General features: G+C 37.9%; 1 protein-coding gene across 1 annotated transcript; it reads right to left on the reverse strand.

The window, feature by feature from the left end:
* Positions 1-753: 753 nt before the first annotated feature.
* Positions 754-15,921, reverse strand: LOC133605617 (uncharacterized). Its single transcript, XM_072913231.1, has 11 exons — positions 15,775-15,921; positions 15,431-15,669; positions 15,292-15,356; positions 15,048-15,217; positions 12,903-14,944; positions 7,480-7,544; positions 7,218-7,393; positions 6,951-7,135; positions 2,310-2,371; positions 2,085-2,233; positions 754-2,006 (listed from the first exon to the last, which is right to left on the reverse strand). Exons 2-11 carry the CDS (start codon positions 15,578-15,580, stop codon positions 1,918-1,920), a joined length of 3,153 nt encoding a protein of 1,050 aa, XP_072769332.1. The 5' UTR covers positions 15,581-15,669; positions 15,775-15,921; the 3' UTR covers positions 754-1,917.
* Positions 15,922-24,767: the final 8,846 nt, after the last annotated feature.

Genomic DNA, 24,767 nt, shown 5'->3' on the forward strand with positions numbered 1-24,767 from the left:
CTCCATCAGTGTGTGAATGTGTGTGTGAATGGGTAAATGTGGAAGTAGTTTCAAAGCGCTTTGAGTACCTTGAAGGTAGAAAAGCGCTATACAAGTACAACCCATTTATCATTTATTTATTTATTTCCTCGACTGATGTACTAACATGTGGTTTATTTTGTACATATGTAGCATCATCTACAATTTTACAAAGAATTGCTATTGCGACATCCAGTGGACACATTTAGAACAGCTGTTTCTTTCATTAAAACATTTCAGGTTAATTTTTATACCTAGCAAACTCATCCCGCGGGCCGGATAAAACCTGTTTGCGGGCCGTACGTTTGACACAAACCTGTGATAGAGCTTTATATACATTCTTTACTGACCCATAATATAGATCAAGTGTTTTTTTCTGTCTGGTTGGGCAGGTGACATACTGTTAGATGTTTTGAGTGTTTTTTCGAGAGACGTGGTCAAGTGTGGCACATCTAGTGAGATGGACTGTAATTTCCGCACTACGTCATCATGGGCGGTCCTGGAGGCCAGTGCAGAGTTTACCTTTGGATGAGTATAAACAGAGGTGATAACAAGTTGAGGAAACTACTGAACAGGGATGCACAACCTCTCACAGTCACAGAGCTGCAATAGCGTTTATTGACGTACAACCAGACGGCGAACAAACCGATATTTGCTCATCAATGTTTCCTCTGTGCATCGGTCCAGGCGGAAGTGAGTACCAAAGCCACTAGCAGTCAGAGTGACCTCCCGGTCGTGTTCTTTTTAATTACAGTAATGGACAATTATTGGCCAAATGTGTATTTTTAGAGTAACTCATATATTGCCTCATATACACCTAGTATTCAAAGTCAGTGATTCTCTAGTGGTACGCGGGCTCCATATAGTGGTACGTATTAAAGTACAGTGTTTTAATACAGTATATTAGAACACATTGTTACCGTTCAAACTGTGTGCAATGTTACAATAGCCAAAAATATTAAATGTACTTGTCAAATAAAACCGCTGCCTTGTTGTTAATGAATACTTATGCCTACCACACTAGTGCGTTTTAATGTTGGTCATTATGGTGGTTCTTGAAAAGCCAAGTTTTTTTTCTGAGAGGGTACTTGGTGAAAAAAGTTTGAGAACCACTGGTCTAGGTGTACCTAATATGTTGGCCTCTGCTGCATCTTATATTTAGGCCCAAATATTTTGGCCTTAGGTCTAGCTAAAAAAAACAAAAACCCAGAATCTAATATTTTGGGCATAGATAATATTTTGACGTCAGTTATACCTTATTTTTGGGGGAGCTGTCGCGCATAATATAATGGACTCATTTGTACCTAATGTTTTTTATGTATCTAATATTTTGAGGGTAGCAAATATTTTGATTGTTGGCACACCTAGTATTGTGAGCATAACTAATACTTGTTTATTTAACATTTTTGTACTTAAACTTTTGGCCCCATGTGTTTTGCTAATAGACCTCTATTATATGTTAAGTATAAAACATGTTGGGAAAGAAACTGATTTTTTTTGTGTTATTTATACAAAAAAGAAAATGATGAATCATGCGTTTAAGTTTTTTAATAGTTTTTTGCACAGAGAAGCAATTTTCATTCAGGATGTTATGAGCAATATACTTTGTCATATTTAAAAAAACCATTTGGGAATTAAAGTAATTGCAAATACGAGCAAATATAGTGTGATTTGTGTATTTGTTTACCCATTACATTGTTGTACAGCACAGCCAGTAATGTGATATTGCGTTGCAGGAATACACATCTTCACTTAATATCTTATTAGCTACCCAAACAAACCTCAATACTTGCCTATTTTGGATTATTGTCACCATTGTTTGATTCTGAAACGCTAAATGCAATGAAAATATATATTACCGATCGATCTATATATTAAAATAATACACTGGGGTTGATGCTAGTGCTGGCAGGACAGTAACCATGACAACAGCCCAAGGCAGGATGCGCCGATGATGCTCGTCAAGTGGCTCGCTCCGCTTGAAACTTCTACAAACGTGAAGAATTTTTAGTGTGATTTTGTATGTTAATTTGTTTTGAAGAAACCAACAAAAGAAATGAACTTACGCATGCCGTTCACAAAAATGGACGTGGTGTTTACGTTGAACGCCGTGATGTTCGGCGCAGCGGCAATCAAAACATTCCCAATGGCGGTGTTGTTGGGCACCGACCCCGAAGTGAACCTCAGGTCCATGTTGTTGATGATTGAGCCATTACTAATCAAAAAAACATTGTAAGATGAATACATAGCACCAGAACAAAGAAAAAACGTTTTTATAAACAATAAAATACCTAAATGACGTTGCTGTCAAAGAGTTGAACGATGAGAAGGCCCTGCTGTAGAAAGGCTCAAGCTGCAGAGAAATAGTGATATACATTTATTGATGAATGAACAATGGCTGACATGACCCATTTAATTGTGCAGAAAAAAGTGTGATATCTCTTCGTTTTACAGTTCTTTTACTATGTTTGAAAAGTAAAAGTGTTCTAAATACCAGTAACTCAAGCCCATTTTTACAGCATTTGCAGAGACATGCAAGAAACATTGCAAAGCAAATGATGTTACAATGTACAGGTGTCAAAATCAAGACCCAGGGGCCAGATGTGGCCCACCACATCATTTCATGTGGTTCCCACGGAAGCCTGGAATTAATATGCTCACACTTTTCTTATTAAATGTATTAACTTTACATTTTTACAGAAAACAATAAATGTACTGCAAGTAATTTCATATCTTTTAAGCTCAATCTAATATTGCAACAAATATAACATATAACATACATTACAAACAATTTTTGATAAAATCAAAATAAGTACTTTAATATTGGCGTAACTCATGTTTTCAAAGCAAGTTATCCATCAAATTGTACGCTGTAAAAATTATGTTTACTGTTAAAAAAAAAGTTGCTAGAATTTTACCGTAAATAAACTAAACTAACTGTGGCACATTTTTCCATTTACAGTAATACATTTTACAGTAAACACATTGGTACTGTTTATCCATTTCCTTTTATATCCTCAAAAGTTAAAAAAATACTGTAAAATGTAAACATGTTTTTAGTGTATGCAAATATATATATATATATATATATATATATATATATATATATATATATATATATATATATATATATATATATATATATATATATATATAATTAGTAATTATATATATTCATATATTATTTACTATTGTAATGGGCCCTCTGAAGGCAGCCATAACTGCCATGTGGCCCTCAATGAAAACGAGTTTGACACCCCTGTATCGTGTGTAATACTGTATGTCTGAGCTTGATTCAAATTTAAAACATTTTGGAGCTGTTAAAAAACATACAGCATACAGTGGCAAATTATGATTAATTCCAACGAACAAACGTGAGTGTTTTCTAATCATGGCAGACTTGGTAAAAGATGACAATTTTTGGAAAATGAGGAATCACAACCTTATCTTTTTGAAGCTGAAAATACGGAGGATGAACTACTGCTTAGAGAAACCAGCACAAAGAGAGGCTGAAAAGTTGGAGCAGACGGAAGCTGAAAGAATGAGGTCGGCGTCACTTTGACGCTGTAAATTTGGAACTTGGAGCCAAGCTATTTCGACATAAATGGAGTGCTTACCCAAAATAAATCTGTCCGGGGACAGCTGGACCAAACACACAACTGTCCATCAAGTAAGTCACTATAATATTGATCATGATACAAGCAGCATCTCATGCGTGTTATTACAACTACAGTACATATACTGTTGAGCAAGCTAGCTGTGTGCAAACAAAACATAAAATTTGGGCTAATACTTTACAGATACTGTAATATGATTGTTCATGATTATTGTCTTATCGCATTGTGTTGTGCATCCATCCATCCATCCATTTACTACCGCTTATTCCCTTCGGGTCGCGGCCCAATGAGATTTGGGTGCTGACGTAGAAGCGAGCTGATCTCTTGCCGTAGCTAGCTTTTACGGCTAATACCGAAGCATGTCAATGTGTTACTACGCTGGAAAAAGAGTTTGCCAGTGTTCTCTTACAAAAACAGCCTCTCTTTGTGCTGGTTTCTCTAAGCAGTAGTTCATCCTCCGTATTTTCAGCTTCAAAAAGATAAGGTTGTGATGCCTCATTTTCCAAAAATTGTCATCTGTTACCAAGTCTGCCATGATTAGAAAACACTCGCGTTTGTTAGTTGGAATTAATCATAATTTGCCACTGTATGCTGTTTGTTTTTTAACAGCTCCAAAATGTTTTAAATTTGAATCAAGCTCAGACATACAGTATTACACACTATACAGGGGTGTCAAACTCGTTTTCATGCATATATATATATATATATATATATATATATATATATATATATATATATATATATATTTATATATATATATATATATATATATATATATATATATATATATATATAGAACGAACAAGTTACGAACCGTAAATGAAGTATTGTTGACGGTTTTTAATGCATATTTAAACTGATTTAGAGTTCGAATGGATTGCTTCCATTAGCTGCATTGCGAGACACCTAGAATTAGCCATTTTTTTACATGTTAGATTGCAAAAAAGAAACTTTTGTCTTTATGTCTTTCATAAAGATTATGAAGAATAGGCAAAATTCCCCAAAAAGTGCAGTTCTCCTTCAAAGAAAAAATGAGCATGCACCTTCAAAATAAATTGTATGATTAATTTGTGTGTATACATGATTAATGCAATACTTTTTTGTGATTGATCACATGAGTTAAATCGTTATTTTTCATAGCATTGTTTTTTTTTTATAATTTAGTGAATGCTGAGAATCAAACATCCATCCATCCATCTTCTACCGCTTGTCCCGTTCGGAGTCACGGGGGAAATGTGTATTTTACTTCACACTGTGGGTTCTTTTAACCCTAAAACATGTTTTCACCCACAATTAGTAAGTGCTCAGATTTAAACATTCATGGTGTTGCTAATCTTCATGTCAATGTTAATGCTAAAGTTAATGTTAATGTTAGGCTTGAGCATATCTGCTCAAATAGTATTTGTATAATTTTGAAAATGCTGCGACATAAATTCTTATCTGGTGTAATTTATCAAATTATGTGAATGCTGGTAATCAAACTCACTACATACAGTGCTGCAGTGTACTACAGTATAGTGTGCCTAAACACTTGCATTTTGGATTCTATTGTTAACGCTGTGAATTAAGCATTCATGCTAACTAATGTTGTTACATTGCTGACTACTACGTGTTGAATATTTTTGGTAAAACTTTGGGAATGCTGAGAATCAAGTATTCATAGTAATTTTGTTTTGCCCCCGCCACAAAATTGTATAAACTTTTTTTAGGTGTAATTTCGGATTTTTATTGGGAATCAAGCATTCACACTAACTATTGTTGTCCATTCATCTTCAACCGCTTATCCGGAATCGGGTTGCAGGGACAACAGCTCCAGCAGAGACCCCCAGACTTCCCTCTCCAGAGGAACATTAGCAACCTTCGGGATCCTGGGGGATCCCGAAGCGTTCCCAGGCCAGGGAGGAGATGTAATCCCCCCATCTGGTCTCCTCCCAGTGGGACGTGCATTGGGTTTGTGGGCTTGTATAAAGCCTCAGGGAGTTGAACGCCCCTGCCTTACATAGTTCCGGGTCACCTTTGCCCAAGAGTGACACCTGGGCAAGTAGCACCCGAATGCCCCGCCCCATCAGGGTTACAATTAGAGATGTCCGATAATGGTTTTTTTGCCGATATCCGATATTCCGATATTGTCCAACTCTTAATTACCGATTCCGATATCAACCGATACCGATATATACAGTCATGGAATTACACATTATTATGCCTAATTTTGTTGTGATGCCCCGCTGGATGCACTAAACAATGTAACAAGGTTTTCCAAAATAAATCAACTCAAGCTATGGAAAAAAATGCCAACATGGCACTGCCATATTTGTTATTGAAGTCACAAAGTGCATAATTTTTTTTAACATGCCTCAAAACAGCAGCTTGGAATTTGGGACATGCTCTCCCTGAGAGAGCATGAGGAGGTTGAGGTGGGGGGAATAGGGGGTAGCAGGGGGTGTATATTGTAGCGTCCCGGAATAGTTAGTGCTGCAAGGGGTTCTGGGTATTTGTTCTGTTGTGTTTATGTTGTGTTACGGTGCGGATGTTCTCCCGAAATGTGTTTGTCATTCTTGTTTGGTGTGGGTTCACAGTGTGGCGCATATTTGTAACAGTGTTAAAGTTGTTTATACGGCCACCCTTAGTGTGACCTGTATGGCTGTTGAACAAGTCTGGCTTGCATTCGCTTGTGTGTGTGAGAAAAGCCGTAGATATTATGTGACTGGGCCGGCACGCAAAGGCAGTGCCTTTAAGGTTTATTGGCGCTCTGTACTTCTCCTTACGTCCGTGTACACCACGGCGTTTTAAAAAGTCATAAATTTTACTTTTTGAAACCGATACCGATAATTTTGAAACCGATACTGATCATTTCCGATATTACATTTTAAAGAATTTATTGGCCGATAATATCGGCAGCCCGATATTATTGGACATCTCTAGTTACAATACCCCCATGGACCACAGAAGATGCGTTAGCCAGCCCGGAACTAGGCCCGGAGGCAGGGCTCGTTAGCGAGCGCCTGGTGGCCGGGCTAGCCCAGCCCGAAGAAGCTACGTGGACACACCAGCTTCTCTGCCACATGGGCCCACCACCCGCAGTCCCAACCAGTGGGGTCGGGTGCGCTGCCAATTGGATGGCAGTGAAAGTGGTGGCTCCAGACGGACTATTGTTGTGCTTCCAAAAAGGTTTTATTATTAGCATGAATGCTAAAAATCGGGCATACTACATACTATTGAGTGATACTTTTCATATTATTTTAGAATGCCAAGACCCAAGAACTCAAACCAGCTCATGCTATTTTATTCTATTGTCTGTAAACTAGTTTTTCTTACCGTCGTCTTGATTATCCTCGCTCGGTCAACAAATGCAGCTGACGACTGATTGAGCAAGTCACTGGTAAACGTCTCGTCAGACGTAAACCTTAACGTCCGCGTTGTTAGCTGCACTGGCGTCATCGTTGTCTTTTTGGTGGTGGAAGAAGGTTTTGCCGTCGTTGAATTTGCTCTATTTGGGGATTCTGTCAACATTGGGGAAGACTTCATTGAAAAAAATAACAGAGCGAATGACAAATCTGGCCATGAAAATGACGGTTAACTCACGTATGACTTTAATGGAGTCCTGAACGATGCTGATGTTTAACGAGTTGTTGGGTTGCCTCAGCGTTTCCTCCAAGGTGGTAACAACGTCGTCGTTCTGTGGGGTTGACTCAATGTCTCTGAACTCGAGTCCCACGTCCACTTGCGTGTTGTCCATTCGCGTGATGACGACCGCACGGCTGTGTCGCACACAAATGGCAAAGTTTTACGATCTTTTACAAAAAAAATAACTTGCAATGTTCACGTCATCCGTCAAAAATCTTACATAATTCTGATGACGAAGGTGCGGAGGAAGATTAGACCAAATCTCTCCCTGTAGATCATGTTGCACTGTAATGTGGATACATTGCGTTAAAATCATTGGAAAGTGTATGCAGCTATATTAGAGCCAAAAGTTTTGGAACATTTGAAACTAAAAAAACAAGTTTTGATGTTGAATTTTGTCAAACACACCAGTGTATTTATTTCAAAACTAAGTGCACAAACAAATTCTGGTTCAATACAATCATAATTCACTCTGATGATTCTTTTGAGTACATTATTTATTTTCAATCTAAATTTCGTATATTTCTATATATAGGATTCAGTTGTTTTTTTCAGCTATAAATATATATTTTTTACAGTTAATTTTTTTTCTTGAATTTCAGTTTCAGGTTGAAATGTTTTCTTTATATCTTCAGATTTCGTGTGAGGTTACGGTAAAAACATCCACACACACATTCACTGTGCAAACATACATATACACATATTGTACAAGCACATATGCATACATACACTCATGCATATAATCACGTTTCATCAAATATATATTAATGTTGTTGCCCTAGGGGAAACTGGGTAACACACGGCACCCTGATAAAGCTTAACTTATGGTTTCTATAACAATCTACAAGGTTAATGTAGTTGGCTTCTCTTTCTTCCCCTTCATTTATGTGCTTTCTTTTGTATTTCAAGTTATCATTACATTTATGTATTGTTGCATTTGAAACCATTGAATTGTTGATAATAGAGGTTGTTATTATTTATTACCAATAGGGCTATTTCTGTTGGTATTTGTATCGTTCCATTTGTAGTGTAACAATGTTCAGTGTCATTTATGTGTTATTATTATTGACTTCACTAACTGCTTCTTTGCTATCACTTTTACTATCATATTTGTACATTACCTATTTGCTGATGCTGTTCTGTTGTTGTTGTTGTTATTGTTGTTTGTGGTTGTTTTCGTCTCTCTGTCTTATCCCCCTTGTTGACCCCGCAATTTCCCCCTCTGACTTCCTTTTTTCTGTTTCTATCCCCTCCTGCTCTGGCCCGGCTGCACCAAATAATAATATAAATCCATTTAATAAAGTCAAATACAAATAAGGTAACAAGAGAAGTATCCCACACTTCCTTTTTTAAAGTAAATCTGTACAGCGAAAATGGGCATCTACATCAACAATGTGATTTGCCTGAGTAGCTGGACAGGTCAAAAAGAAAAAAAATAACGCTTTAAAACATGCCTCGCCAAAGGGGCCAAGACCACCTGCTCTTCAAACATTTAAATAACAATAATTCAAACCTGCACAATAAGTGTAAAGATAATGTAGTTAACTCACAGTCCTGCTGTGCACATATACGTAGCGCCACTTAATGCGAGGGAAATGACGTAATTTTGTAACAAATTGTTCTAATTTGTGTTTTATCTTTAACAATGTGTTTTACCTGTTACATGTCCTATCTGTGTACTTTTCGCCCTAGTATTGATTTTAGTATTTACTAATGATTTTATTTGTCTTAAAGCACAAACCAAGAGTGGCAACAATAATCATGAATCATTTATTAAAATGTCAAAGCCTACTATTCCAATCCAACCTAATCCTAGATTATGGCAGGCTACATGTAATATATCAAATTGCACAATGTTCTTTGAGTGCAACAAGAACAGCCCAATGTGTTAATGTCTTTTATTTTTTGTTTTAATCTTTGAAAATTGTTCTTTGAGTGCAATAAGAACCATATGTTTAATATATTGTAAGATTTTTTTTAATGAATCCAAAAATACCTTTTATTTTGAAAAGTATCCAAAAGTATCGAAATACATTTAGGTACTGGTACCGAAATATTGGTGTCTGGACAACCCTAACACACACATATATATATATATATATATATATATATATATATATATATATATATATATATATATATATATATATATATAGTAACACACACATGCTGTATATACAGTATATGGCATTATAACAGCAGGATATTTCTGTGTAACAGAGGAGTGACTGACTGATGATTGTGTGACAATATTCACTGGTCTTATTCTTATATTTATGATTTTTAACATGACACTGTCAGTTGTCTGTTTCTAATGGTTTTTTATACATACAGTGTCACGCATTTTGCTGTAAGTGTGCTTGGTTCCCTTTTTTAAGGAACACTTTAAACATGTTTAGGTTGTTCAGCATTGGTAAAATAAATTCCTAAAATGCTGTAGAAAAGAGTCAAAGCTAAACACACAATACAAATACAAACAATATGGCTGATAAAATTCTAAAAATATTACAGACCACCTCAAAAAACTAATTGGAATTTTACAGCCTTTATGCTGCATAAAATAAGGTACATGAAAATAAATAATGTGGGATTTGTGATATGAATTAATAAGATATGTACAGTACATCTCTACTCTCTACCTCCCAGTCGAACGTCTTGAGATCGATCTTTATAATAAAGCAAAATGCAACAAACACCGTGAAAAATGAACGGAAAGGACAAAAAAAGACCCACAGATCCATGTATTATAACTCTTCTGCAAAACAGAACTTTGTTGTAGAAATCTGCTTCCGTGTCCCTCCCTGACACTCATGTCTCAGGCTAGCTGCTGTAAGCAAACCCCGCCCACTCCGCTTCTTGCCTCGCCTGCTTGGAGCTGCTGTGACGTACTGTAGATCACCGAAATACCTCGTATATCCATACTTGCCAACCTTGAGACCTCCGAATTCGGGAGATTGGGGGGGCGGGTTTGGTGGTAGCGGGGAGTGTATATTGTAGCGTCCCGGAAGAGTTAGTGCTATGAGGGATTCTGGGTATTTGTTCTGTTGTGTTTATGTTGTTACGGTGTGGATGTTCTCCCGAAATGTGTTTGTCATTCTTGTTTGGTGTGGGTTCACAGTGTGGCGCATATTTGTAACAGTGTTAAAGTTGTTTATATGGCCACCCTCAGTGTGACCCGTATTCACTTGTGTGTGTGTAAAAGCCGCATATATTATGTGACTGGTCCAGCACACTGTCTGTATGGAGGAAAATCGGACGTGATGACAAGTTGTAGGGGATTTTCGGGAGGGGCACTGAAATTCAGGAGTCTCCTGGGAAAATCGGGAGGGTTGGCAAGTATGCGTCTATCAGGTATCGTCTATCAGGTATAGCACAAATCCCAACCATTGGAATACTCTATGTAGTTCAAGGCTTACGGTAATACAAAACCAAAAACCAATTGAGTTGGCACGTTGTGTACTTTGTAAATAAAAACAGAATACAATGATTTGCAAATCCTTTTCAACCTAAACCCAATTGAATAGACTGCAAAGACAAGATATTTAATGTTCGAACTGAGAAACCAATTTTTTTTTGGCAAATAATCATTAAGCTAGAATTTAATGGCAGCAACACATTGCAACAAAGTTGGCACAGGGGCATTCTTACCACTGTGCTACATGGCCTTTCCTTTTAACAACACTCAGTAAACGTTTGGGAACTGAGGAGACCAATTTTTTAAGCTTTTCAGGTGGAATTTCTTTCCCATTCTTGCTTGATGTTCAGCTTAAGTTGTTCAACTGTCCGGGGTCTCTGTTATGGTATTTTAGGCTTCATGTTGCGCCACACTTTTTCAATGGGAGACAGGTCAGGACTACAGGCAGGCCAGTCTAGTACCCGTACTTTTTTACTATGAAGCCACGCTGTTGTAACACGTAGCTTGGCATTGTCTTGCTGAAATAAGCAGGGGCGTCCTTGATTAACGTTGCTTGGATGGCAACATATGTTGCTCCAAAACCTGTTATGTACCTTTCAGCATTAATGGCGCCTTCACAGATGTGTAAGTTACCCATGCCTTGGGCACTAATACACCCCCATACCATTACAGATGCTGGCTTTTGAACTTTGCGCCTATGCCAATCCAGATGGTTATTTTCCTCTGTGGTCCGGAGGAAACAACGTCCACAGTTTCCAAAAACAATTTGAAATATGGACTCGTCAGACCACAGAATACTTTTCCACTTTGCATCAGTCCATTTCAGATGAGCTCGGGCCCAGCGAAGCCGGCAGCGTTTCTGGGTGTTGTTGATAAATGGCTTTCGCTTTGTATAGTAGAGTTTTAATTTGCACTTACAGATGTAGCGACAAACTGTAGTTACTGAAAGTGGTTCTCTGAAGTGTTCCTGAGCCCATGTGGTGATATCCTTTACACAATGAAGTCGCTTTTTGATGCAGTACCGCCTGGGGGTTCGAAGGTCCGTAATATCATTGCTTACGTGCAGTGATTTCTCAAGATTCTCCCCATCTTTTGATGATATTATGGACCGTAGATGGTGAAATCCCTAAATTCCTTGCAATAGCTGGTTGACAAATGTTCTTAAACTGTTCGACAATTTGCTCACGCATTTGTTCACAAAGTGGTGACCCTCGCCCTATCCTTGTTTGTGAATGACTGAGCATTTCATGGAAGATGCTTTTATACCCAATTGTGGCACCTACCTGTTCCTAATTTGCCTGTTCACCTGTGGGATGTTCCAAATAAGTGTTTGATGAGCATTCCTCAACTTTCTCAGTCTTTTTTGCCACTTGTGCCAGCTTTTTTGAAACATGTTGCAGACATCTAATTCCAAATGAGCTAAATTTGCAAAAAATACCAAAGTTCTCCAGTTAGAGCGTTAATTATATTGTCTTTGCAGTCTATTCAATGGAATATAGGATGAAAATGATTTGCAAATCACTATATATATCTATATATGTATATATATATATATATATTTTTTTTTTTTTACGATTTACACAACGTGCCAACTTCACTGGTTTTGGGGTTTGTAAAAAAAAAGCACTGCATATCGGATTGGCGGCTTGGTTGAAAAGCTGAACAGGCTGTAATATGCCCAGGTCTGATGTACATGTTGTTCAAGTTGATAGTAGTATCGCAAAGCAGGTGGGCTAAATATTCTTTGAAGACTAGATTAAAACACACTGTAATGCAATTCTTAGTTTCACTCTTTCCAACTTTTAAGACATTAAGGCAACATGAGATGGGACGGTCTGTATAGCCTTTTTGTGAAGCAATTGATGACATAACCCCCACGTAAAATCTGTTCCAAACATCATAACGAAAGATCTGGAACAGAAACGTTACAAAAAAATACTGAAAAATCTAAAAAAAAGAATCTCATTTATCAAAATATATGTCAATGAAAAATGTATATAAACACTTTGTTCAAAATAATTGATTGTCATATGAATTGACATGATTGACCTGAATTTTGTGTGTGCACCTATGTTTATTTTTAAAACACTGACGTATTTTTAAAACATTTAACAAAATTGGATTTTTCCGCTTCTAATTGAATTTTTTCATTGACAAAAAACATTTGGCCCTTCTATATATAACTCAGTAGAAGTGGATAAATATACAAAATGGTAAAGTAGACTTACCGCAGAGACAACTTGTGTTTCAAGATCTCTGTACTGCACACTAGTAATATTGTTGAAATCTTCCGTAAAAACTACCTCCAAAGTTGCAGAAAGAATGACAACAGGTTGTGAAGAAGTGGCTGCAGCAGTGGTTACAGAAGTCATTGGTGTCAGAGTAGTTGGTGTGGGCCCATGCATTGTTGTTGGTGCATGGATTGTTGTTGGTCCATTAGTTGCAGGCACCTGGATGGTGGTTGGCCCATGGGTAGTTGTTGGCTCATGCGTCGTGGGGGTCTGGGAGGTGGTGGGTCCATGAGTTGTGGTTGTGTGGGTGATTGGTTCCAAGGTGGTTATTTGCCCATGAGTTGTTGGTACCAGGAGTGTTGTTGGTACCAGGGTGGTTGTTTGCTCATGAGTTGTTGGTACCAGGGTGGTTGTTTGGCCCTGAGTTGGGGAGACCTGGTTGAATGTTGGTCCATTCATTGTTGATACCAGGGTGGTTATTGGTCCATGAGTTGTTGTTAACTCGGTGGTTGTTTGTCCATTAGTTGTGGATACCTGAATGGTTGTTGGCCTATGAGTTGTGGTTACCTGTGTAGTTGTTGGCCCGTGAGTTGTGGAAACCTGGGTGGTTGTTGGCCCTTGAGTTATTGGTTCCAAAGTGGTTGTTTGCCCATGAGTTGTTGGTACCAGGAGTGTTGTTGGTCCATGAGTTGTTGGTACCAAGGTGGTTGTTGGTCCATGAGTTGTTGGTACATGGGTGGCGGTTGGTCCATTAGTTGTTGGTACCGGGGTGGTTAATGGTCCATTAATTGTTGGTACCAGGGTGGTTTGTTGCCCATTTGTTGTGGAGACCTGGGTGAAAGTTGGTCCATTAGTTGTTGACACCATGGTGGTTGTTGGTCCATGAGTTGTTGTTAACTGGAAGATTGTTGGTCCATTAGTTGTTGGTATCTGGGTGGCTGTTTGCCCATTAATTGTTAACAGAGTTGTTGTTGGTCCATTAGTTGTTGGTACCAGGGTTGTTGTTTGTCCATTAGTTATAGAAACCTGGGTGGTTGTTGTCCTATGATTTGTGGGTACCTGTGTAGTTGTTGGCCCGTGAGTTGTGGAAACCTGGGTGGTTGTTGGCCCTTGAGTTATTGGTTCCAAGGTGGTTGGTTGCCCATGAGTTGTTTGTACCTGGGTGGTTGTTGGTTCATGACTTGTTGGTACTAGGGTGGTTGTTGGTTCATGAGTTGTTGGTACATTGGTGGCTGTTGGTCCATTAGTTGTTGGTACCGGGGTGGTTAATGGTCCATGAATTGTTGGTACCAGGGTGATTTGTTGCCCATTTGATGTGGGGACCTGGGTGAATGTTGGTCCATTAGTTGTTGATACCATGGTGGTTGTTGGTCCATGAGTTGTTAACTGTGTGGTTGTTGGTCTATTAGTTGTTGGTATCTGGGTGGCTGTTTGCCCATTAATTGTTAACAGAGTTGTTGTTGGTCCATTAGTTGTTGGTACTAAGAGTGTTGTTGGTACCAGGGTGGTTGTTTGCCCCTGAGTTGTGGATACCTGTGTGGTTGTTGGTTCATGACTTGTTGGTACCAGGGTGGTTGTTGGTCCCTGAGTTCCTGGTACATGGGTGGCTGTTGGTCCAGTAGTTGTTGGTACCAGGGTGGTTAATGGTCCATGAGTTGTTGGTACCAGGGTGGTTTGTTGCCCATTTGTTGTGGAGACCTGAGTGAATGTTTGCCCATGAGCTGTTGGCACCAGGGCTGTTGTTGGTCCACGAGTAGTTGATATCAGGGTGGTTGTGGGTCCCTGAGTTGTCGGTACATGGGTAGCTGTTTGCCGATGAGTTGTTGGTACCAGGGTGATAATTGGTCCATGAGTTGTTGTTGACTGGATGTTTGTTGGTCCATTAGTTGTTGGTACCATGGTAGTTTGTTGCCCATGTGATGTGGTGAATGTTGGTCCATTAGTTGTTGATACCAGGGTGGTTGTTGGTCCATTAACTGTTGGCACCAGGGTTGTTGTTGGCCCTTGAGTTGTGGATCCAGGGGTAGTTGATTCTGGTTCTTCAGGTAGGTAATAAATGATAGGACAACATAACAAGATTTTGGTTATTTTACTCTTTAAAAAGAGACAGAAATCAATAAAACCAATGCAATGTTGACTTACGAACGACTGCTATTGAGTCTGAATCCAAAGTGAGGTTAAAAGTGTTGTTGGGACTATTCAAAGCCTGTACCAATGTGTCTACCACCACATCAGCTTCTGGAATTTGATCAGTCGATACAGAATTGTTGAACTGTAGCTCCACCTCTACTTGAGTGTTTCCCTTTTGTGGCCTTAATTGTTAAAAGTCCACAGTTAATTCCAATTTAATTCAGAATAGTGTAAATTGAGGCACTTCTTGTATTACCTGAATCCAATAACAATGGTTCTGATGAAAATACTTCCAAACGTTTCAAAGAAAATGAAGTCACACTGTAAAAAAAAGTACAGTTTTGAGTCATTTTAGCTAAAACAGTGCATACTTCTAAATGTAAATGATTATTTACCATTGATATAACTTGTGTTTGAAGAGTTTGGTATTGTTCACTGTTGGGATCATTAAATTCTTGAACAAAGGGTTCTTCAACAGTTGCTTCAATAGACACAACTGGTGATGGAACTGAAGTGACTGCAGTTGTTGGTCCATGAGTGGTCATTGGTGTACTGTTTGTTGGTCCATTCGTTGGTGGTACCAGGATGGTTGTTGGCCCTTGAGTTGTGGATACACGGGTTGTTGTTTCTGGTTCTTCAGGTAGGTAATAGAGACAATGGAAAACATAACAACATTTTAGTAATTAAACTCTTTAAAAAGTGACACCAACTTAATAAAACCAATGCAATGTTGACTTACGAATGACTTTTATTGAGTCTGAATCCAAAGTAAGATTGAAAGTGTTGTTGGGACTATTTACAGCCTGTACCAATGTGTCTACCACCACATCAGCTTCTGGAATTTGATCAGTCGATACGGAATTGTTGAACTGTAGCTGCACCTCTACTTGAGTGTTTCCCATTTGTGGCCTTAATTGTTAAAAGTCCATAGTTAATTCCAATTTAGTTCAGGATCATGTAAATTGAGGCAATTCTTGTATTACCTGAATCCAATAACAATGGTTCTGATGAAAATACTTCCAAACGTCTCAAAGAAAATGAAGTCACACTGTAAAAAAAAAGTACAGTTTTGAGTCTTTTTTAGCTAAAACAGTGCATAATTCTAAATGTAAATGATTATTTACCATTGATATCACTTGTGTTTGAAGAGTTTGGTATTGTTCACTGTTGGGATCATTAAATTCTTGAACAAAAGGTTCCTCAACAGTTGCTTCAATAGACACAACTGGTGATGGAACTGAAGTGACTGCAGTTGTTGGTCCATGAGTGGTCGTTGGTGTACTGTTTGTTGGTCCATTCGTTGGTGGTACCAGGATGGTTGTTGGCCCTTGACTTGTGGATACACGGGTAGTTGTTTCTGGTTCTTCAGGTAGGTAATAGAGACAATATAAAAAAAAACAGAACGACATTTTAGTAATTACAGTCTTTAAAAAGTGACACCAACTCAATAAAACCAATGCAATGTTGACTTACGAATGACTGCTATTGAGTCTGAATCCAAAGTAAGATTGAAAGTGTTGTTGGGACTATTTACAGCCTGTACCAATGTGTCTACCACCACATCAGCTTCTGGAATTTGATCAGTCGATACGGAATTGTTGAACTGTAGCTGCACCTCTACTTGAGTGTTTCCCATTTGTGGCCTTTATTGTTAAAAGTCCATAGTTAATTCCAATTTAATTCAGAATAATGTAAATTGAGCCACTTCTTGTATTACCTGAATCCAATAACAATGGTTCCGATGAAAATACCTCCAAACGTTTCAAAGAAAATGAAATCACACTGTAAAAAAAAGAACAGTTTTGAGTCATTTTAGCTAAAACAGTGCATATTTCTAAATGTAAATGATTATTTACCATTGATATCACTTGTGTTTGAAGAGTTTGGTATTGTTCACTGTTGGGATCATTAAATTCTGGAACAAAAGGTTCTTCAACAGTTGCTTCAATAGACACAACTGGTGATGGAACTGAAGTGACTGCAGTTGTTGGTCCATGGGTGGTCGTTGGTGTACTGTTAGTTGGTCCATTCGTTGGTGGTACCAGGATGGTTGTTGGCCCTTGAGTTGTGGATACACGGGTAGTTGTTTCTGGTTCTTCAGGTAGGTAATAGAGACAATGGACAACAGAACAACATTTTATTAATTTCACTCACTAAAAAGTGACAGCTACTCAATAAAACCAATGCAATGTTGACTTACGAATGACTGCTATTGAGTCTGAATCCAAAGTGAGGTTGAAAGTGTTGTTGGGACTATTCACAGCCTGTACCAATGTGTCTACCACCACATCAGCTCCTGGAATTTGATCAGTCGATACGGAATTGTTGAACTGTAGCTGCACCTCTACTTGAGTGTTTCCCATTTGTGGCCTTGATGGTTAAAGGTCCATAGTTAATTCCAATTTAATTCAGAATAATGTAAATTGAGGCAATTCTTGTACTACCTGAATCCAATAACAATGGTTCCGATGAAAATACCTCCAAACGTTTCAAAGAAAATGAAGTCACACTGTAAAAAAAAGTACAGTTTTGAGTCATGTTAGCTAAAACAGTGCATACTTCTAAATGTAAATTATTTTTTACCATTGATATCACTTGTGTTTGAAGAGTTTGGTATTGTTCACTGTTGGGATCATTAAATTCTGGAACAAAAGGTTCCTCAACAGTTGCTTCAATAGACACAACTGGTGATGGAACTGAAGTGACTGCAGTTGTTGGTCCATGAGTGGTCGTTGGTGTACTGTTAGTTGGTCCATTCGTTGGTGGTACCAGGATGGTTGTTGGCCCTTGAGTTGTGGATACACGGGTAGTTGTTTCTGGTTCTTTAGGTAGGTAATAGAGACAATGGACAACAGAACAACATTTTAGTAATTACACTCTTTAAAAAGTGACACCAACTTAATAAAACCAATGCAATGTTGACTTACGAATGACTGCTATTGAGTCTGAATCCAAAGTAAGGTTGAAAGTGTTGTTGGGACTATTTACAGCCTGTACCAATGTGTCTACCACCACATCAGCTTCTGGAATTTGATCAGTCGATACAGAATTGTTGAACAGTAGCTGCACCTCTACTTGAGTGTTTCCCATTTGTGGCCTTAATGGTTAAAAGTCCATAGTTAATTCCAATTTAATTCAGAATAATGTAAATTGAGGCACTTCTTGTATTACCTGAATCCAATAACAATGGTTCCGATGAAAATACTTCCAAACATTTCAAAGAAAATGAAGTCACACTGTAAAAAAAAAAAAAGGACAGTTTTGAGTCATTTTAGCTAAAACATTGCATACTTGTAAATGTTAATGATTTTTTACCATTGATATCACTTGTGTTTGAAGAGTTTGGTATTGTTCACTGTTGGGATCATTAAATTCTGGAACAAAAGGTTCCTCAACAGTTGCTTCAATAGACACAACTGGTGATTGAACTGAAGTGACTGCAGTTGTTGGTCCATGAGTGGTCGTTGGTGTACTATTAGTTGGTCCATTCGTTAGTGGTACCAGGATGGTTGTTGGCCCTTGAGTTGTGGATACACGGGTAGTTGTTTCTGGTTCTTTAGGTAGGTAATAGAGACAATGGAAAACAGAACAACATTTGAGTAATTACACTCTTTAAAAAGTGACACCAACTCAATAAAACCAATGCAATGTTTACTTACGAATGACTGCTATTGAGTCTGAATCCAAAGTGAGGTTGAAAGTGTTGTTGGGACTATTCACAGCCTGTACCAATGTGTCTACCACCACATCAGCTTCTGGAATTTGATCAGTCGATACGGAATTGTTGAACTGTAGCTGCACCTCTACTTGAGTGTTTCCCATTTGTGGCCTTAATGGTTAAAAGTCCATAGTTAATTCCAATTTAATTCAGAATAATGTAAATTGAGGTACTTCTTGTATTACCTGAATCCAGTAACAATGGTTCCGATGAAAACACTTCCAAACGTTTCAAAGAAAATGAAGTCACACTGTAAAAAGAAAAAGTATAGTTTTGAGTCATTTTAGCTAAAACAGTGCATACTTCTAAATGTAAATGATTATTTACCATTGATATCACTTGTGTTTGAAGAGTTTGGTATTGTTCACTGTTGGGGTCATTAAATTCTGGAACAAAAGGTTCCTCAACAGTTGCTTCAATAGACACAACTGGTGATGGAACTGAAGTGACTGCAGTTGTTGGTCCATGAGTGGTCATTGGTGTACTGTTTGTTGGTCCATTCGTTGGTGGTACCAGGATGGTTGTTGGCCCTTGAGTTGTGGATACACGGGTAGTTGTTTCTGGTTCTTCAGGTAGGTAATAGAGACAATGGACAACAGAACAACAATTCAGTAATTACACTCACTAAAAAGTGACACCATCTCAATAAAACCAATGCAATGTTGACTTACGAATGACTGCTATTGAGTCTGAATCCAAAGTGAGGTTGAAAGTGTTGTTGGGACTATTTACAGCCTGTACCAATGTGTCTACCACCACATCAGCTTCTGGAATTTGATCAGTCGATACGGAATTGTTGAACAGTAGCTGCACCTCTACTTGAGTGTTTCCCATTTGTGGCCTTAATGGTTAAAAGTCCATAGTTAGTTCCAATTTAATTCAGAATAATGTAAATTGAGGCACTTCTTGTATTACCTGAATCCAGTAACAATGGTTCCGATGAAAATACTTCCAAACGTTTCAAAGAAAATGAAGTCACACTGTAAAAAGAAAAAGTATAGTTTTGAGTCATTTTAGCTAAAACAGTGCATACTTCTAAATGTAAATGATTATTTACCATTGATATCACTTGTGTTTGAAGAGTTTGGTATTGTTCACTGTTGGGATCATTAAATTCTGGAACAAAAGGTTCCTCAACAGTTGCTTCAATAGACACAACTGGTGATGGAACTGAAGTGACTGCAGTTGTTGGTCCATGAGTGGTCGTTGGTGTACTGTTAGTTGGTCCATTCGTTGGTGGTACCAGGATGGTTGTTGGCCCTTGAGTTGTGGATACACGGGTAGTTGTTTCTGGTTCTTTAGGTAGGTAATAGAGACAATGGACAACAGAACAACATTTTAGTAATTACACTCTTTAAAAAGTGACACCAACTTAATAAAACCAATGCAATGTTGACTTACGAATGACTGCTATTGAGTCTGAATCCAAAGTGAGGTTGAAAGTGTTGTTGGGACTATTTACAGCCTGTACCAATGTGTCTACCACCACTACAGCTTCTGGAATTTGATCAGTCGATACGGAATTGTTGAACTGTAGCAGCACCTCTACTTGAGTGTTTCCCATTTGTGGCCTTAATGGTTAAAAGTCCATAGTTAATTCCAATTTAATTCAGAATAATGTAAATTGAGGCACTTCTTGTATTACCTGAATCCAATAACAATGGTTCCGATGAAAATACTTCCAAACGTTTCAAAGAAAATGAAGTCACACTGTAAAAAAAAAAAAAAGGACAGTTTTGAGTCATTTTAGCTAAAACAGTGCATACTTCTAAATGTAAATTATTATTTACCATTGATATCACTTGTGTTTGAAGAGTTTGGTATTGTTCACTGTTGGGATCATTAAATTCTGGAACAAAAGGTTCCTCAACAGTTGCTTCAATAGACACAACTGGTGATGGAACTGAAGTGACTGCAGTTGTTGATCCTTGAGTGGCCGTTGGTGTACTGTTAGTTGGTCCATTCGTTGGTGGTACCAGGATGGTTGTTGGCCCTTGAGTTGTGGATACACGGGTAGTTGTTTCTGGTTCTTCAGGTAGGTAATAGAGACAATGGACAACAGAACAACATTTTAGTAATTACAGTCACTAAAAAGTGACACCATCTCAATAAAACCAATGCAATGTTGACTTACGAATGACTGCTATTGAGTCTGAATCTAAAGTAAGATTGAAAGTGTTGTTGGGACTATTTACAGCCTGTACCAATGTGTCTACCACCACATCAGCTTCTGGAATTTCATCAGTCGATACGGAATTGTTGAACTGTAGCTGCACCTCTACTTGAGTGTTTCCCATTTGTGGCCTTAATGGTTAAAAGTCCATAGTTAATTCCAATTTAATTCAGAATAATGTAATGTGGGGCACTTCTTGTATTACCTGAATCCAATAACAATGGTTCTGATGAAAATACCTCCAAACGTTTCAAAGAAAATGAAGTCACACTGTAAAAAAAAGTACAGTTTTGAGTCATTTTAGCTAAAACAGTGCATACTTCTAATTGTAAATGATTATTTACCATTGATATCACTTGTGTTTGAAGAGTTTGGTATTGTTCACTGTTGGGATCATTCAATTCTTGAACAAAAGGTTCCTCAATAGTTGCTTCAATAGACACAACTGGCGATGGAACTGAAGTGACTGCAGTTGTTGGTCCATGAGTGGTCGTTGGTGTACTGTTAGTTGGTCCATTCGTTGGTGGTACCCGGATGGTTGTTGGCCCTTGAGTTGTGGATACACGGGTAGTTGTTTCTGGCTCTTCAGGTAGGTAATATGGACAATGGAAAACAGAACAACATTTTAGTAATTACACTCTTTAAAAAGTGACACCAACTCAATAAAACCAATGCAATGTTGACTTACGAACGACTGCTATTGAGTCTGAATCCAAAGTAAGATTGAAAGTGTTGTTGGGACTATTTACAGCCTGTACCAATGTGTCTACCACAACATCAGCTTCTGGAATTTGATCAGTCGATACGGAATTGTTGAACTGTAGCTGCACCTCTACTTGAGTGTTTCCCATTTGTGGCCTTAATGGTTAAAAGTCCATAGTTAATTCCAATTTAATTCAGAATAATGTAATGTGGGGCACTTCTTGTATTACCTGAATCCAATAACAATGGTTCTGATGAAAATACCTCCAAACGTTTCAAAGAAAATGAAGTCACACTGTAAAAAAAAAGTACAGTTTTGAGTCATTTTAGCTAAAACAGTGCATACTTCTAAATGTAAATGATTATTTACCATTGATATCACTTGTGTTTGAAGAGTTTGGTATTGTTCACTGATGGGATCATTAAATTCTTGAACAAAAGGTTCCTCAATAGTTGCTTCAATAGACACAACTGGCGATGGAACTGAAGTGACTGCAGTTGTTGGTCCATTCGTTGGTGGTACCAGGATGGTTGTTGGCCCTTGAGTTGTGGATACACGGGTAGTTGTTTCTGGTTCTTCAGATAGGTAATAGAGACAATGGACAACAGAACAACATTTTAGTAAATACACTAACTAAAAAGGTGACACCAACTCAATAAAACCAATTCAATGTTGACTTACGAATGACTGCTATTGAGTCTGAATCCAAAGTAAGATTGAAAGTGTTGTTGGGACTATTCACAGCCTGTACCAATGTGTCTACCACTACATCAGCTTCTGGAATTTGATCAGTCGATACGGAATTGTTGAACTGTAGCTCAACCTCTACTTGAGTGTTTCCCAATTGTGGCCTTAATTGTTAAAAGTCCATAGTTACTTCCAATTTAATTCAGAATAATGTAAATTGAGGCACTTCTTGTATTACCTGAATCCAATAACAATGGTTCCGATGAAAATACCTCCAAACGTTTCAAAGAAAATGAAGTCACACTGTAAAAAAAAGTACAGTTTTGAGTCATTTTAGCTAAAACAGTGCATATTTCTAAATGTAAATGTTTATTTACCATTGATATCACTTGTGTTTGAAGAGTTTGGTATTGTTCACTGTTGGGATCATTAAATTCTTGAACAAAAGGTTCCTCAATAGTTGCTTCAATAGACACAACTGGCGATGGAACTGAAGTGACTGCAGTTGTTGGTCCATGAGTGGTGCTTGGTGTACTGTTAGTTAGTCCATTCGTTGGTGGTACCAGGATGGTTGTTGGCCCTTGAGTTGTGGATACACCGGTAGTTGTTTCTGGTTCTTTAGGTAGGTAATAGAGACAATGGACAACATTTTAGTAAATACACTAACTAAAAGGGTGACACCAACTCAATAAAACCAATGCAATGTTGACTTACGAATGACTGCTATTGAGTCTGAATCCAAAGTAAGATTGAAAGTGTTGTTGGGACTATTTACAGCCTGTACCAATGTGTCTACCACCACATCAGCTTCTGGAATTTGATCAGTCGATACGGAATTGTTGAACTGTAGCTCAACCTCTACTTGAGTGTTTCCCATTTGTGGCCTTAATTATTAAAAGTCCATAGTTACTTCCAATTTAATTCAGAATAATGTAAATTGAGGCACTTCTTGTATTACCTGAATCCAATAACAATGGTTCCGATGAAAATACCTCCAAACGTTTCAAAGAAAATGAAGTCACACTGTAAAAAAAAGTACAGTTTTGAGTCATTTTAGCTAAAACAGTGCATATTTCTATATGTAAATGTTTATTTACCATTGATATCACTTGTGTTTGAAGACTTTGGTATTGTTCACTGTTGGGATCATTAAATTCTTGAACAAAAGGTTCCTCAATAGTTGCTTCAATAGACACAACTGGCGATGGAACTGAAGTGACTGCAGTTGTTTGTCCATTCGTTGGTGGTACCAGGATGGTTGTTGGCCCTTGAGTTGTGGATACACGGGTAGTTGTTTCTGGCTCTTCAGGTAGGTAACAGAGACAATGGAAAACAGAACAACATTTTAGTAATTACACTCTTTAAAAAGTGACACCAACTCAATAAAACCAATGCAATGTTGACTTACGAATGACTGCTATTGAGTCTGAATCCAAAGTAAGGTTGAAAGTGTTGTTGGGACTATTTACAGCCTGTACCAATGTGTCTACCACCACATCAGCTTCTGGAATTTGATCAGTCGATACGGAATTGTTGAACTGTAGCTCCACCTCTACTTGAGTGTTTCCCATTTGTGGCCTTAATTGTTAAAAGTCCATAGTTACTTCCAATTTAATTCAGAATAATGTAAATTGAGGCAATTCTTGTACTACCTGAATCCAATAACAATGGTTCCGATGAAAATACCTCCAAACGTTTCAAAGAAAATGAAGTCACACTGTAAAAAAAAGTACAGTTTTGAGTCATTTTAGCTAAAACAGTGCATACTTCTAATTGTAAATGATTATTTACCATTGATATCACTTGTGTTTGAAGAGTTTGGTATTGTTCACTGTTGGGATCATTAAATTCTTGAACAAAAGGTTCCTCAATAGTTGCTTCAATAGACACAACTGGCGATGGAACTGAAGTGACTGCAGTTGTTGGTCCATGAGTGGTCGTTGGTGTACTGTTAGTTGGTCCATTCGTTGGTGGTACCAGGATGGTTGTTGGCCTTTGAGTTGTGGATACACGGGTAGTTGTTTCTGGTTCTTCAGATAGGTAATAGAGACAATGGAAAACAGAACAACATTTTATTAATTACACTCTTTAAAAAGTGACACCAACTCAATAAAACCAATGCATTGTTGACTTACGAATGACTGCTATTGAGTCTGAATCCAAAGTAAGATTGAAAGTGTTGTTGGGACTATTTACAGCCTGTACCAATGTGTCTACCACCACATCAGCTTCTGGAATTTCATCAGTCGATACGGAATTGTTGAACTGTAGCTGCACCTCTACTTGAGTGTTTCCCATTTGTGGCCTTAATGGTTAAAAGTCCATAGTTAATTCCAATTTAATTCAGATAATGTAATGTGGGGCACTTCTTGTATTACCTGAATCCAATAACAATGGTTCTGATGAAAATACCTCCAAACGTTTCAAAGAAAATGAAGTCACACTGTAAAA

Source organism: Nerophis lumbriciformis, linkage group LG05 (assembly GCF_033978685.3).
Source record: "Nerophis lumbriciformis linkage group LG05, RoL_Nlum_v2.1, whole genome shotgun sequence".
Taxonomy (NCBI): Eukaryota; Metazoa; Chordata; class Actinopteri; order Syngnathiformes; family Syngnathidae; genus Nerophis; species Nerophis lumbriciformis.